The sequence below is a fragment of the Salmo salar genome, chromosome 24 (assembly GCF_965601325.2).
Source record: "Salmo salar chromosome 24, fSalSal1, whole genome shotgun sequence".
Classification (NCBI taxonomy): domain Eukaryota; kingdom Metazoa; phylum Chordata; class Actinopteri; order Salmoniformes; family Salmonidae; genus Salmo; species Salmo salar.
In genome coordinates this window covers 31,162,362-31,179,107 of record NC_138314.1, presented here as the reverse complement: position 1 = coordinate 31,179,107, position 16,746 = coordinate 31,162,362, and the positions used below count along the sequence as shown (strand labels likewise).

The 16,746-nt window shown below is 44.9% G+C and overlaps 1 protein-coding gene across 7 annotated transcripts in view; it reads right to left on the bottom strand.

The window, feature by feature from the left end:
• Positions 1-16,746, bottom strand: part of pcsk5b (proprotein convertase subtilisin/kexin type 5b) — a 67,224-nt gene that overhangs the window by 18,808 nt on the left and 31,670 nt on the right. For 2 of the 7 annotated variants that reach the window (XM_045706948.2, XM_045706949.2), the window contains 7 exons: positions 14,828-14,930; positions 13,577-13,770; positions 13,216-13,300; positions 9,043-9,146; positions 8,787-8,925; positions 6,455-6,541; positions 3,042-3,157 (listed from right to left, as the gene is read on the bottom strand). In XM_045706948.2, coding sequence (XP_045562904.1) covers positions 3,042-3,157; positions 6,455-6,541; positions 8,787-8,925; positions 9,043-9,146; positions 13,216-13,300; positions 13,577-13,770; positions 14,828-14,930 — 828 coding nt within the window. Of the gene's footprint in view, positions 1-510; positions 2,123-3,041; positions 3,158-6,454; positions 6,542-8,786; positions 8,926-9,042; positions 9,147-13,215; positions 13,301-13,576; positions 13,771-14,827; positions 14,931-16,746 lie in introns of those variants that run through there. The other 5 variants (XM_045706950.2, XM_045706951.2, XM_014172190.3 and 2 more) reach the window with 5 other exon arrangements.

The following is a 16,746-nucleotide window of genomic DNA, read 5'->3' as shown; positions in this document are numbered from 1 at the left end:
GCTGTGGTATTTGACCAAATACTAAATGACCAAATACTATCATTATATTACGTAAATTCTTGCAGGAACAATGTTGGGTGAGGAATAGGCAGAGGTTTATCATGTAACCAGGGTTGTGTTCATTAGGGCTCGCAACAGAAAACATTTCATAACTTTTTGCAATGGAAAACAAAAATGAGCATTTCTTATTGAAAAAGTCCAGGAAGTCTCTCCCTGTTTCAATCTGTTATTTTTCCATGTTCTGCCTAATGAACACGACCCAAATAAACAGTGTGGGACAATGAGGATGTTCACAATGACCAACAGAACTTAGCAGAAAATAAACAAAAATATTAACAGATTAACCATTTTAATTAGTAATAACATTGATATGTATAACATTGACACTGGTTTACAATATAAATGTGTGTGGTGGGGGGGGGGGGGGGGTCTGACAAGACATGATATAAATCAACAAACTACTGACACTAATCAAATCTAAAGTCATCTTCAACAATGACCAAGAAAACGTTTCTGTTAACCAAAAGGATCAATCAATCTTTATTTCAATTAAACCACAATCAACAGTACAACACGACTACAGTAATACTGTAATTGTTCAAAAGGTATAAACCCACATTGAGAATAAAATTTGACACATTCTTTATTGGAATACAGTGTCGTATTCACCTCAGTACTCATTCTATAATGGGTTTCATGAACAGGGTTTTCAACCATTACAAAGTTGACTCCCATAGCCTGCGTGTTACAGAGAGACAGACTGTGGTCCAATTTTGCAGCACCAACCATTGTCTTGGATTCTCAGTCTCTGATGTTCTTTCAACCTGGGTCGTGTTCACCAGGGCAAGCAACAGAAAAATGTTTCAATACATTAATAAGTAACAGTCTTTTCTTCCATTGAGGAGCCAAATGAACACAATCTTAATGAAATGCACGCCCTTTGCTATAGTGTCATGGACATGTCTTGAATGTGTGGCAGCTAGCAAGGATAGATTAACATTTAAATGAAGTTCACCGAAAACATCGACCATATCAAAATTGTTTGATGATCAAGAAGATACAGTACCACCTCTGCTTGAATGCAATGACATAACCGTGCAATGTTGTGGAATAAAGCCCTACTAGTGCTGTTTGTCAGTGCGATGGCCCCATGGTCTCGTGTAGCAGTAAGATGAGTCTTGTTCATTAGAGCACGCAACCAAAACTTAAAGCATTTTGTCATATTAAGTGTTTCTTATTGGGCGAGACTAGGTCGTCATCCCCGTTTGTCAATTTTCATATGTTTTGTGCCTAATAAATACGACCCTGATTTATCTAATGTGGTCTTTGATAAACAGATCTGATCTTAGTGCCTGTCAAGGGCACCTGTAATACTTTCTCTCTCACAGACAACCTGAAAAATAGATGACAGTTTAGCAGTCAGGATTCCCTGTGGCACACAATGGATTCCCTGCGGCATTTAGAATGGGGACATGATTTTCCCACCTATCAATTCAAGTGTTTGCACAATCCTGCTGTGTGTGTGTGCGCGCGCGCGCGCATCCTGACTTGGCAGATAGCAAACGCAACCCAGACAGTTTTCACATTATTGAGTGAGCTTTAACGTTTATTTACAAACACAGCCGGGGGTTGGTACGTTCATCAGCTTTCACCTTCACATCGTTACTCTTGAGGAGGAGCAAAAAAACTGAAGTAAACACAGATTGGCAGGTCCCTCCTGCAAGCTACACATCCTATACTGGAAAATGGTACAATTATTTTGGCATCGATGCTTTGGTCACAAAATACCGACACATTATTTGTTTGTTTTTTTAGTAAGTCCCAGTTGCTACTGTCGCCCTGACCACATGTCCCAGTACAGAAAAAAGGTAGGTTTGTTGTAGTTCTGTCCTCACACCTCTGACGCAGTCCCTTAAGAGGCACAGATTTTCTTATAAATTATGTGACTGAGTGAGTGGGCTTGGGTAGAGGGGTGCCCCCCCCCCGGCTCCCTGCGGGACCTCCCATCACCCTTTTAGCGAGCATGTTCTGCAGCACAGTTGCTGCAGCACTTTTCTCTGGCACAGATTGTTCTTTTTTACAAGCACACAGAAACTGCCTTCCGCCCATGATTCTTCATTTGCTTTCCACATACCAGGAAGAGATAAAGGGGGGGGGGGGACGGACGGACAACAACAACAACAGGCATAGCCATGGGATTGGTCAGGACAGGTGGAGAGAGCCAAGTGATTGGTCAGGAGGGGTCAGGTGACAGAAAGTTTGGTTTTGATCCATCAGAGGTGTGATGTTCATCGGAGGGGAAAGATTGTAGTCCAGCAGGAATGATTGGATCCATGTCGGAAAGTAAAACAGAAATTTGGGGAAAAAGAGAAAAAACGTCAATTTCAAAGAGGGTCAATTTCAAAAGTCAAAACATTAAGTCATTTTTCATCAGAGATGACTTTGCACAGAAAAAGTGGATCACCAGTCTGTCATAACCTCAATTTGAAATGTTTTTTTTTTACTTGCAGTGCACTCTAAAACTAAGAGTCCGTTTTCTACAAGCAGAAGTAATTCATTTGTTTTGTAGTCAATAAAACACTATTGGTCTCAGTGGGTCATGGACAGACTGGGGATGACAATTTGAAGACAAAATCAGATCAAAAACCTTCATCATATCTCACAGACAAATGGGCCCTATAGGATAGGGCTGAAAAGGTTAGCCATATCAATGGAATACCAACAAGAGCATGGATATTTTCTATCCTAGGTTACAGTCTGAGGCCACAAGATCAACCTTCCATCTAGTGTGAGATATTGGGAAGGCATTGCAGAATCAGACAGAAGTTGCCTAATTTTAAACATGCACAATTTAGACAAGATGTAAAGGGAGATTGGTATAGATTAGTTAGGGGTGAATACATGAGCAAAGATCGTGACAAAAAGAAAGAGAGCACTGAAAGTTTAAACCCGCTGTTACCTGTGCAGTGACTGAGCAGACACTTCTAGAATGAGGTCCTTAAAGAGTCTATAATATAAATAAGAGGGTTTCTAGTACTCACCATCTTTGCAGATGGTGCTGACCACACACACTCCTGCCTCCAGGTTATAGCCATTCACACACGTGCTGCAGTTCGTCTCACCGGGCCCTGTGCAGGCATAGCAGCTGTGGTCACACCTGGGGTGGGGGGGTGGGGGGGTTAAAGCTATAGTTTAGGTCATAGTTGGATAGAGGCCGCACTTTCCACAAAGCGTGCTTGTCCCCTTTTCCAACTTTATGATTTTGGTACATCAAACAGGAGGGCTGACACGCAGATATCCTCCAGACCACATAGCGAGTAGCGTTAGATTAAAAAGGAGGAAGCGGCAGGTTTAAGGGACCGTAGGTATATGACAGATGTTGGAACCCTTTTGAAGATTATAGTCCAGTTTGAGGCAGTTTGACAGGATAAACATGCCAGGTTGTAGGGAGGAGGAAGTAAGGTGTGGAGTTTGTCCCAGACTTGTTTACATGCTGCTGTGCGTTTTGTTGCTAACCTTACTTGCTACCTGACAACGTTACGGTTTTTACTTTTAAATTACCGTTTATATTTTTAGTTTTTCCCCCTCACTCAACTTTTTCCACTCTGGACGCTTTATCTGGACATGGTTCGTCAAGACCTCCAACAGCCGAAGCTAAGTAGTAACATTAACACGATGCCTTCTAATTGCAGTCGCTGTACTCATAATATACAGGAGAACGATCGCCTTACGGGCGAGGATAGCTATGCTGCAAACCCAGCTTCAGACACAATCATTAGGCAAGGGCAATTTCAGTGTAGGACAGGATGAAACAGCGTCTGTGCCACAAGTAAGTACAGATAGTAGTATACATCCACTCGCACGGTCCCCGCAGCCGGACAACTTTCTCATGGCTTCTGGAGGGAAATGCTGTAGGAATGCTCAACCGGTGTCGCTCATTCAGCCGACAGAAACTTTCAACCGGTTCTCCCCATTAAGCAGCGAGTCGGAGTCTGAGGCCGAGCCTTCTCTGGTCTCTACTCCTCCCGTTACGGGGTCTGAGACGCCAAAGGCTCCCACCATTAGCTCTGACAAACTGAAAACCCGATCATACACTGTTTACCAGGGGGCAGGGCTACCGACGTTAAGGCTAATCTGAAGATGGTGTTGGCTGAGCCCAAAACTGGCGAGTGTAGAGAGTCGAGAGATATTGTTATCCACGTTGGCGTCAACGATGTTAGGATGAAACAGTCAGAGGTCACCAAGCGCAACATAGCTTCAAAGTGTAAATCAGCTAGAAAGATGTGTCGGCATCAAGTAATTGTCTCTAGCCCCCTTCCAGTTAGGGGGAGTTATGAGCTCTACAGCAGTCTCACAACTCAATCGCTGGTTGAAAACTGTTTTCTGCACCTCCCAAAAGATAGAATTTGTAGATAATTGGCCCTCTTTCTGGTACTCACCCACAAACAGGACCAAGCCTGGCCTGTTGAGGAGTGACGACTCCATCCTAGCTGGAACCGTGCTCTCATCTTATCTACGAACATAGACAGTGCTCTAACTCCCTTAGCTCCACAATGAAATAGGGCGCAGGCCAGGCAGCAGGCTGTTAGCCAGCCTGCCAGCTTAGTGGAGTCTGCCACTAGCGTAGTGAGCTCAGCTATCCCCATTGAGACCGTGTCTGTGCCTCGACCTAGGTTGGGCAAAACTAAACATGGCGGTGTTCGCCTTAGCAATCTCACTAGAATAAAGACCTCCTCCATTCCTGCCATTATTGAAAGAGATAGTGATACCTCACATCTCAAAATAGGGCTACTTAATGTTAGATCCCTCACTTCCAAGGCAGTTATAGTCAATGAACTAATCACTGATCATAATCTTGATGTGATTGGCCTGACTGAAACATGGCTTAAGCCTGATGAATTTACTGTGTTAAATGAGGCCTCACCTCCTGGTTACACTAGTGACCATATCCCCCGCGCATCCCGCAAAGGCGGTGGTGTTGCTAACATTTACGATAGCAAATTTCAATTTACATAAAAATAACGACGTTTTCGTCTTTTGACATGAAATCTATGCAGCCTACTCAATCACTTTTTATAGCTACTGTTTACAGGCCTCCTGGGCCATATGCAGCGTTCCTCACTGAGTTACCCGAATTCCTATCGGACCATGTAGTCATCGCAGATAATATTCTAATTTTTGGTGACTTTAATATTCACATGGAAAAGTCCACAGACCCATTCCAAAAGGCTTTCGGAGCCATCATCAACTCAGTGGGTTTTGTCCAACATGTCTCCGGACCTACTCACTGCCACAGTCATACTCTGGACCTAGTTTTGTCCCATGGAATAAATGTTGTGGATCTTAATGTTTTTCCTCATAATCCTGGACTATCGGACCACCATTTTATTACGTTTGCAATCGCAACAAATAATCTGCTCCGACCCCAACCAAGGAGCATCAGAAGTCGTGCTATAAATTCTCAGACAACACAAAGATTCCTTGACGCCCTTCCAGACTCCCTCTGCCTGCCCAAGGACATCAGAGGACAAAAATCAGTTAACCATCTAACTGAGGAACTCAATTTAACCTTGCACAATACCCTAGATGCAGTTGCACCCCTAAAAACATTTGTCATAAGAAACTAGCTCCCTGGTATACAGAAAATACCCGAGCTCTGAAGCAAGCTTCCAGAAAATTGGAACGGAAAAGCCGCCACACCAAACTGGAAGTCTTCCGACGAGCTTGGAAAGACAGTACCGTGCAGTATCGAAGAGCCCTCACTGCTGCTCGATCATCCTATTTTTTTCAACCTAATTGAGGAAAATAAGAACAATTCCACATTTCCTTTTGATACTGTCGCAAAGCTAACTAAAAAGCAGCAATCCCCAAGAGAGGATGGCTTTCACTTTAGCAGTAATAAATTCAAGAACTTCTTTGAGGAAAAGATCATGATCATTAGAAAGCAAATTACGGACTCCTCTTTAAATCTGTGTATTCCTCCAAAGCTCATCCTGAGTCTGCACAACTGTCCCAGGATCAAGGGAGACACTCAAGCGTTTTAGTACTATATATATATCTCTTTACACAATGATGAAAATAATCATGGCCTCTAAACCATCAAGCTGCATACTAGACCCTATTCCAACTAAAACTACTGAAAGAGCCGCTTCCTGTGCTTGGCCCTCCTATGTTGAACATAATAAACGGCTCCACCGGATGTGTACCAAACTCACTAAAAGTGGCAGTAATAAAGCCTCTCTTGAAAAAGCCAAACCATGACCCAGAAAATAAAAAATAAACTAAATCTGCCAATATCGAATCTCCAATTCCTCTCCAAAAAATAAATAAAAAATAAAAAAGCTGTTACGCAGCAATTCACTGCCTTCCTGAAGACAATGTATACGAAATGCTTCAGTCTGGTTTTAGACCCCATCATAGCACGGAGACTGCACTTGTGAAGGTGGTAAATGACCTTTTAATAGCGTCAGACCGAGGCTCTGCATCTGTCCTCGTGCTCCTAGACCTTAGTGCTGCTTTTGATACCATCGATCGCCACATTCTATTGGAGAGATTGGAAACCCAAATTGGTCTACACAGACAAGTTCTGGCCTGGTTTAGAGCTTATCTGTCGGAAAGATAACAGTTTGTCTCTGTGATGGTCAACTGTACATTTCGGTGTTCCTCAAGGTTCCGTTTCAGGACCACTATTGTTTTCACTATATATTTTACCTCTTGGGGATGTCATTCGAAAACATGATGTAACTTGCAATGCTATGCGGATGACACACAGGTGTACATTTCAATGAAACATGGTGAAGCCCCAAAATTGCCCTCGCTAGAAGCCTGTGATGTTCATCGGAGGGGAAAGATTGTAGTCCAGCATAAGGAAGTGGATGGCTGCAAACATTCTACTTTTAAACTCGGACAAAACAGAGATGCTTGTTCTAGGTCCCAAGAAACAAAGAGATCTTCTGTTGAATCTGACAATTAATCTTGATGGTTGTACAGTCGTCTCAAATAAAACTGTGAAGGACCTCGGCGTTACTCTGAACCCTGATCTCTCTTGACGAACATATCAAGATTGTTTCAAGGACAGCTTTTTTACCATCTGCATAACATTGCAAAGATCAGAAATGTTCTGTCAAAAATGTATGCAGAAAAATGAATCCATGCTTTTGTTACTTCTAGGTTAGACAACTGCAATGCTCTACTTCCCGGCTACCCGGATAAAGCACTAAAACTTCAGTTAGTGCTAAATACGGCTGCTAGAATCCTAACTAGAACCCCAAAATTTGATCATATTACTCCAGTACTAGCCTCCCTACACTGGCTTCCTGTTAAGGCAAGGGCTGATTTCAAGGTTTTACTGCTAACCTACAAAGCATTAGGTGGGAGCAAGCCCATGCATCTTTCCGATTTGATTCTGCCGTACATATCTACACGTACAAGACGCAGGCCTCCTAATTGTCCCTAGAATTTCTAAGCAAACAGCTGGAGGCAGGGCTTTCTCCTATAGAGCTATATTTCTATGGAATGGTCTGCCTACCCATGTGAGAGACGCAGACTCGGTCTCAACCTTTAAGTCTTTATTGAAGACGCATCTCTTCAGTAGGTCCTGTGATTGAGTGTAGTCTGGCCCAGGAGTGTGAATGTGAACGGAAAGGCACTGGAGCAACGAACCGCCCTTGCTGTCTCTGCCTAGCCGGTTCCACTCTCTCCACTGGGATTCTCTGCCTCTAACCCTATTACAGGGGCCGAGTCACTGGCTTACTGGTGCTCTTCCTTGCCGTCCCTAGGAGGGGTGCGTCACTTGAGTGGGTTGAGTCACTGACGTGGTCTTCCTGTCTGGGTTGGCGCCCCCCCTTGGGTTGTGCCGTGGCGGAGATCTTTGTGGGCTATACTCGGCCTTGTCTCAGGATGGTAAGTTGGTGGTTGAAGGTATCCCTCTAGTGGTGTGGGGGCTGTGCTTTGGCAAAATGGGTGGGGTTATATCCTGCCTGTTTGGCCCTGTCCGGGGGTATCATCGGATGGGGCCACAGTGTCTCCTGACCCCTCCTGTCTCAGAATCCAGTTTTTACGTTGCAGTAGTTTGTGTCGGGGGGCTAGGGTCAGTCTGTTAAATCTGGAGTATTTCTCCAGTGTCCTGTGTGAATTTAAGTATGCTCTCTCTAATTCTCTCTCTCGGAGGACCTGAGCCCTAGGACCATGCCTCAGGACTACCTGGCATGATGACTCCTTGCTGTCCCCAGTCCACCTGGCCGTGCTGCTGCTCCAGTTTCAACTGTTCTGCCTGCGGCTATGGAACCCTGACCTGTTCACCGGTCGTGCTACCTGTCCCAGACCTGCTGTTTTCAACTCTCTAGAGACAGCAGGAGCGGTAGAGATACTCTCAATGATCGGCTATGAAAAGCCAACTGACATTTACTCCTGAGGTGCTGACCTGTTGCACCCTCGACAACTACTGTGATTATTATTATTATTATTATTATTATTATTATTATTATTTGACCATGCTGGTCATTTATGAACATTTGAACATCTTGGCCATGTGCTGTTATAATCTCCACCCGGCACAGCCAGAAGAGGACTGGCCACCCCTCATAGCCTGGTTTCTCTCTAGGTTTCTTCCTAGGTGTTGGCCTTTCTAGGGAGTTTTTCCTAGCTACCGTGCTTCTTCACCTGCATTGCTTGCTGTTTGGGGTTTTAGGCTGGGTTTCTGTACAGCACTTTGTGACATCAGCTGATGTAAGAAGGGCTATATAAATAAATTTGATTTGGAGTTTGTATGCGTCAAGCAGACTCACTTCCTGCAGGACTTGTTGACGTCGCCGTTGTCCGAGGTCTGTTCAGACATGTAGTATCCCACGCTGCAGGTGGACACACAGCGCCACTCCTCCAAGAAGTAGCCCTCTGCACACTTGTTACACGCCTCCATCCCCGTGCCTGCAGACAGAGGGAGACTGTGAGCAGTGCACAAACTTCACTTTGGGCAAAATATAGATTTTTACTTTGGTCAACTGACTGGGAGGGACCATCTTTACTTTATGAAGGGAGCTTTACCTGCACAGGTGGCACACGCTCGGTGGCACTGCTCGCAGGTCCTCCTGTGGCCATTATAGTAGGTCCCGGGGTCACAGGTCATCTGACATTTATTCCCCTGAAGACTGGAGAGAGCAATACACTGAATTACAAAGGCACACGTTAGTACACAACACACTTCACTAGCAACCGGTCCCTTTTTTCATACATTTGTCTCATACATCAAATTAAAATCATAAACTATACATTAGTCCAGTGGTCTTCAAACCTCTCCTCGGATGTCCTCCCCAGACATTTCCCAATTTTTTTGTAACCCTGAACTAGCTCACCTTGATTGACCTATTCAAGGGCTTGATTAGTGAACAAGTCGAATCAGGTGTGCTACCTGTGGAATAGTTCAAATACTTGGAACGGCTTGGGATCCCAGAGGAGAGGTATGAAAAAATATATATAATGTTTAAGAACAGCACTAAAGGTTCTAAACTAGGAGGTCTTCACGGATATATCCTAACCCGATTACCAGAGATCCAACCCAGTATCCGAACAGGTCCAAAATTATGTAATTGACCCTTGGATCCCAGGTCGGCTCACGCTCGGTGGACACTGACCTCGAATCGGTGTGAAAATATCCAAAATACCAACCAGATCCGAAATTATATTAGAAGAAAATATACAAAAAATAAGAATAAATCACCTCTATGCATGGCAATTTGTTCAGTCTAAAGCATTAATCTCTACTCCACCTGTCTGCCTCTTACCTTCGCTGGCTTCATCTCTTGCTATAGCGAACTTGCAACATTGTTTCAACTGGGCCCTCATGGTTTCCCGTGCCAATGAGCTCGGAACAGACAGACTATTTTATGACGTTTCCACTGGAGATATGGGATCAGCAACATGTTGCTATGTCACACCAGGGCAAGGAGGTTAAGCATATCAAGAAGGTGAGAATTGTGTCCTTTGTGAAGATAATCCTTCCACCTGACAGATGTGACATATCACACAGGTGCACCTTGTGCTGGGGACAATAAAAGGCCACTAAAATGTGCAGTTGTGTCACAACACAATGCCACAGATGTCTCAAGTTGAGTGTGCAATTGGCATGATGACTGCAGGAATGTTCACCAGAGCTTTTTCCAGATAATTGAATGTTAATTTCTCTACCAAACGCCACCTCCAACGTTATTTTAGAAAATTTGGTAGTATGTCCAACCGGCCCCACAACCACATGTAACCAAGACAGCCCAGTTTTCCGCCACACACGGCTTCTTCACCTGCGGGATCGTCGGGGGGAGGAGTATTTCTGTCTGTAATAAAGCCTTTTTGTGGGGAAAAACTCCTAATTGGCTGGGCCTAGCTTCCAAGTTGGTGGGCCTATGCCTTCCTACGCCCACCCACGCCTGCGCCCCTGCCCAGTCATGTGAAATCCATAGATTAGGGCCTAATGAATATATTTCAATTGACGGATTTCCTTATATGAACTGTAACATGTTGCGTTTATATTTTTGTTCAGTATATATCAAAAATAAAGATTAACAAAGGGAAAACTCAACGAATGCACACAAATCTGTGGGAGAAAGAAAACTTCTTTGCCACACACCTTTTTGTGTCAACATTTTAAATTAGGGATGCATTTATGAAAATACTAAGCTGTAGTGTAGATCAACTCTATTTTAGATAGGCCAACAACCAGAAAATGCATGTGAAACATTAACATTCACTGCCTGCCAGACAAGTCAATTCTGCTGGCATGCACAGCAATAAAGCTGCAATTTTAATCTTTCAAATCCATTTGAGTCCGATACAGACCCGACCCAATTTGGATCCGATTCACACTCATCTGACATATTCTGGGTCGGATCTGGTCCACCTCGGAACCGAATCGGATATACAGTGCATTGGGAAAGTATTCAGACTCCGACTTTTCACATTTTGTTACATTACAGCCTTATTCTACACACAATACCCCATAATGACAAAGCGAAAACATTTCTAAAAACCTGTTTTTGCTTTGTCATTATGGGGTATTGTGTGTGTGTTATATACATACATACATACATAGCTCCAAAAAATAAAGGGAACACTTATACAACACATCCTAGATCTGAATGAAAGAAATAATCTTATTAAATACTTTTTTCTTTACATAGTTGAATGTGCTGACAACAAAATCACACAAAAATCAATGGAAATCCAATTTATCAACCCATGGAGGTCTGGATTTGGAGTCACACTCAAAATTAAAGTGGAAAACCACACTACAGGCTGATCCAACTTTGATGTAATGTCATTGAAATGAGGCTCAGTAGTGTGTGTGGCCTCCACGTGCCTATATGACCTCTCTACAACGCCTGGGCATGCTCCTGATGAGGTGGCAGATGGTCTCCTGAGGGATCTCCTCCCAGACCTGGACTAAAGCATCCACCAACTCCTGGACAGTCTGTGGTGCAACGTGGCGTTGGTGGATGGAGCGAGACATGATGTCCCAGATGTGCTCAATTGGATTCAGGTCTGGGGAACGGGCAGGCCAGTCCATAGCACCAATGCCTTCCTCTTGCAGGAACTGCTGACACACTCCAGCCACATGAGGTCTAGCATTGTCTTGCATTAGGAGGAACCCAGGGCCAACCGCACCAGCATATGGTCTCACAAGGGGTCTGAGGATCTCATCTCGGTACCTAATTGCAGTCAGGCTACCTCTGGCGAGCACATGGAGGGCTGTGCGGCCCCCCAAAGAAATGCCACACCACACCATGACTGACCCACCGCCAAACCGGTCATGCTGGAGGATGTTGCAGGCAGCAGAACGTTCTCCACGGCGTCTCCAGACTCTGTCACATGTGCTCAGTGTGAACCTGCTTTCATCTGTGAAGAGCACAGGGCGCCAGTGGCGAATTTGCCAATCTTGGTGTTCTCTGGCAAATGCCAAACGTCCTGCACGGTGTTGGGCTGTAAGCACAACCCCCACCTGTGGACGTCGGGCCCTCATACCACCCTCATGGAGTCTTTTTCTGACCGTTTGAGCAGACACATGCACATTTGTGGCCTGCTGGAGGTCATTTTGCAGGGCTCTGGCAGTGCTCCTCCTTGCACAAAGGCGGAGGTAGCGGTCCTGCTGCTGGGTTGTTGCCCTCCTACGGCCTCCTCCACGTCTCCTGATGTACTGGCCTGTCTCCTGGTAGCGCCTCCATGCTCTGGACACTACGCTGACAGACACAGCAAACCTTCTTGCCACAGCTCGCATTGATGTGCCATCCTGGATGAGCTGCACTACCTGAGCCACTTGTGTGGGTTGTAGACTCCGTCTCATGCTACCACTAGAGTGAAAGCACCGCCAGCATTCAAAAGTGACCAAAACATCAGCCAGGAAGCATAGGAACTGAGAAGTGGTCTGTGGTTACCACCTGCAGAACCACTCCTTTATTGGGGGTGTCTTGCTAATTGCCTATAATTTCCACCTGTTGTCTATTCCATTTGCACAACAGCATGTGACAGCATTGTCAATCAGTGTTGCTTCCTAAGTGGACAGTTTGATTTCACAGAAATGTGATTGACTTGGAGTTACATTGTGTTGTTTAAGTGTTCCCTTTATTTTTTTGAGCAGTAATATATTTATTTATTTTTATTTTTAATTTTTTTATTACTGGGTCCTGTTGGTGTATGATGGGAATTTCACTTAGGTTTGGATCTCAATTTTAGGATCAGAGAAGACCTCTATTCTAAACCTCATTCTGAGAAGTTGCTGCGAGGACAGGTTTCTGTGGTGAGCGGAGCTGAAAAACAACTGGACTGGGTTATATTGGCTCTGTTTCCCAGAAAGGATTTGTGTTTCTGTCCTCCCTCTCCTGTGAATGGTGAACAAGAGTGACTGTCTGTGGTCTTGCAGGCGTTCGGAAGGATTACTGCACGTGTTACCACACGCTGTCTCAGACAGCACTGAAAACTAGCAGGAGTAAGTCAGGCTGGATTCAAGACAATGTTTTGAAACACTTCAAAGTGTTTGGTTCTCATTAACTGACGCGCTTTGGAACTGCCCCTCCGAGGGCAAGTGTGGTGGCGGTGATAATCAAAAACTCCAGGGACACATGAAAATGTCACTGGACCGTTTAGTGATTCAACTACTACTACAGACCAGCAGTGTGGTTGTGTGTAGGGGGGCTAGAGGTGATGGGTTCAGAGAGAACGTGTTTGGCTTACCTCATCCCTGGTTTGCATTCTGTGCAGATATTAGACGTGGTGCACTTCTTGCAGTTCTCGTTGCATCTCCTGCACATGTTGGAATCTGTAACACGAAAGAAGACGTCTAGTCACATAGGGGCCAAAGAGGCATTGGAAGTGTTAGGGGGGATTGGTGTTGGGGTCGGTGTCAGCGGTGGGTAAGGGAGAAGAGGCGGAGTTTGAGGATGGTGGAGGGGAAGGGCGGATTCAAATCTGTGCCTCAAGGTTTCATACCTGGGACACCAGGTCATTGGTTGGTTTTCTAGCCAAATCAATCAACCAATTGCCTTCAAGGCACGTCAAGGCCCATATTAGAATATTCCTTGTGTGTGCGACTTGCCGTGGTCCAGATAGAAGCCGTCCACACAGCTGGCCACACAGTTGTTGGAGCCCTCGTTAAGGTGGAAGCCCGGTCTGCAGGTGGAGCACTGGTCGCTACGGCTACCAACACACATCTCACACAGAGATGAACACTTCTTACAGCGCTTCCTGTCGTCGCGGAAAAACCCGGATGGGCACTCCGACACGCACGTCCTGCAGCGGAGTGGAGAAAGAGGGAGAAGGACGGGACAGAGAGAGAGGAGAAATATGTTATCGGCTATTCAGGAACAGGCTAAAGGAAAGGAACGGAATGCTAGATTTTTGCACTCTGACCGCTGACTCTGTTTGAACAAGGTGATAAACCAAAATCCACTAGATTATAGAATAACAACCCCTCTCCCCTCATGGGAGCAAACAAAGTTCATGGCCTGAAATTATACGCCGCGTATATTTCCGTGCGTATCAGATTTGTGACTGCATAAGCGTGGGAGTGTTTGTGCGTTTCTGGACGGTGAACAGGTGCCTTCTTTTAAAGCACATCTGTTAGATAACTTCATAAACCGCCTTTGCCCCGTCGATCTCACGCTGTTTTTTAATAAATGTAAAACTGTGTGCTCCAAAACTTCTCCCACTTCAGAGCCCCCTCCCCCTCCACTCACATCCCCACCCGTTAGGCGAGGTCATCAAAGAGAAACATAGGGATATAATTATGAGCATTAGCGTCAGTACCCCCCCTTTCCTTCCACCACTCCCAAACCAGCTACATTAAGCACTCAGGGGTTGGAAGTAGTGGAAAAACATTGTATTCTTAAGATGGCTTTTACAACATAAGACAGAGGCACCTGCACACCCCTCTTGTTTATTAGTGTACTGTGTAATGTGCTCGCAGACATACGCAATTACAGTGGACTTAGATCTCCACTGCACACATTCACAGGTCAACCACCCCCTTTCACACACACACACACACACACACACACACACACACACACACACACACACACATTTTGGAAAACGATTTGTTTATGGTACGCCTTACTCTACGGAGCATGGCCTTGTAAGAATGAATGGTTCTCACCGTGTGGCAATTGTCGGGTCACCACCGACTTCAATCAGAGCAAACGAGTGAGACAAGAGAGGCGCAATGTCCCTGACACTGCAGTCTTTTGACCAATCAGATCATCTGCCAATAACTGGGAAAAAGATCAGAATTGAGCTGCCTGTGTAAACACAGCCTATGACTAGGCAGCCAGAACACTGACATTCTAACCTGGTGTTGTTCTTGAACTTGAGGAAGTAATGGAGGCAGTTGATGCACTGGTGAGGTCCGGGGCCTTCACAGCCGTTCTCGTTGCACTCACTGTTACAGAGCCCTGGTGAAGAGGATATATGTTATACAGAGCATTATGGGTACTGTAATACACCATGCTACGGGGGGTGGGGAGGTTAGTTGACTTTATGAATGAGAAAACTGGGTGCGACTAGAGGGAGGTGACTGGCATTCCAACCCATAATTCTACGTTCTGAAGAAACAACCATGTAGTGTGATGTTAGGGTGCATTGTCTGATGTGTACTACAGCGAATCACATTACCGTTAGAGAAGTAGAAAGTCTTCAGTGTCTTGTGTAATATTCTCCTATTGCTAGGTCTGTTTGAGTGAGTGAGAGTGTGGAAGGTGTTCCTGTTGTGCAGAAGGCAGGAGAGTGTTATGTCTAACGAGTGTAAAAAAGTTGGGGGTGTTTATGTTCTGCTATCATGGCTGTGGCTGATCACACTGGCTAATGACTATCAGCTGCCTGCTCACAACCCTGCAGGAGAAACCCAGAGGTAGAGAAAGGGGGAGAATAGAAAGAAAATGTGTACTTCTCCTACTAGCACAGACTTTGCTGATAAAGAAGTTATGGAGAGAGCTATAGCTATAAAAGGAAAATGGTTCAAGGTAGTGCGAGATAGTAACCATAGGAGGTACAGTGCACTTGGAAAGTATTCAGTCCCTGTTACAACCATTTAGTCACGGTAATTAGGCTTCTCCAAGCTCTGATGCTGCTGATGGTCATTAGTAGCCTACCAAACTTGCTAGCTGCCTGGTACTCGAAAATCTAATCAAACACTTCATGAGAGCCCATGAGCTCATATTGTGCAACACTTCTATAGGTTACGCAATTGTGTGAGAAAACTGATCTGGGGAAGGGTAACAAAAAAATAAAATCTGCAGCATCGAAGGTCTCAAGAACAGTGGCATCCATCATTTTTAAATGGAAGAAGTTTGAGATCTGTCTACAGTTGAAGTCGGAAGTTTACATACACTTAGGTTGGAGTCATTAAAACTTGTTTTTCAACCACTCCACAAATTTCTTGTTAACAAACTATAGTTTTGGCAAGTCGGTTAGGTCATCTACTTTGTGCATGACACAAGTAATTTTTTTCCAACAATTGTTTACAGACAAATTATTGCACTGTATCATAATTCCAGTGGGTCAGAAGTTTACATACACTAAGCTGACTGTGCCTTTAAACAGCTGGGAAAATTCCAGAAAATTATGTCATGGCTTTAGAAGCTACTGATAGACTAATTGACATCATTTGAGTCAATTGGAGGTGTACCTGTGGATGTATTTCAAGGCCTACCTTCAAACTCAGTGCCTCTTCGCTTGACATCATGGGAAAATCAAAAGAAATCAGCCAAGACCTCAGAAAATAAATTGTAGACCTCCACAAGCCTGGTTCATCCTTGGGAGCCATTTCCAAATGCCTGAACGTACCATGTTCATCTGTACAAACAATAGCACACAAGTATAAACACCATAGGAACACACTGCCGTCATACCGAGCTCGTGCTACTAGGTGACCTAAACTGGGACATCCTTAACACCCCAGCCATCCTACAATCCAAGCTTGATGCCCTCAATCTCACACAAATTATTAATGAACCCACCAGGTACCACCCCAAAGCCGTAAACACTGGCACCCTCATAGATATTATCCTAACAAACTTGCCCTCTAAATACACCTCTGCTGTTTTCAACCAAGATCTCAGCGATCACTGCCTCATTGCCTGCATCCGTAATGGGTCAGCGGCCAAACGACCTCCACTCATCACTGTCAAACGCTCCCTGAAACATTTCAGCGAGCAAGCCTTTCTAATCGACCTGGCCCTGGTATCCTGGAAGGATATTGACCTCATCTCG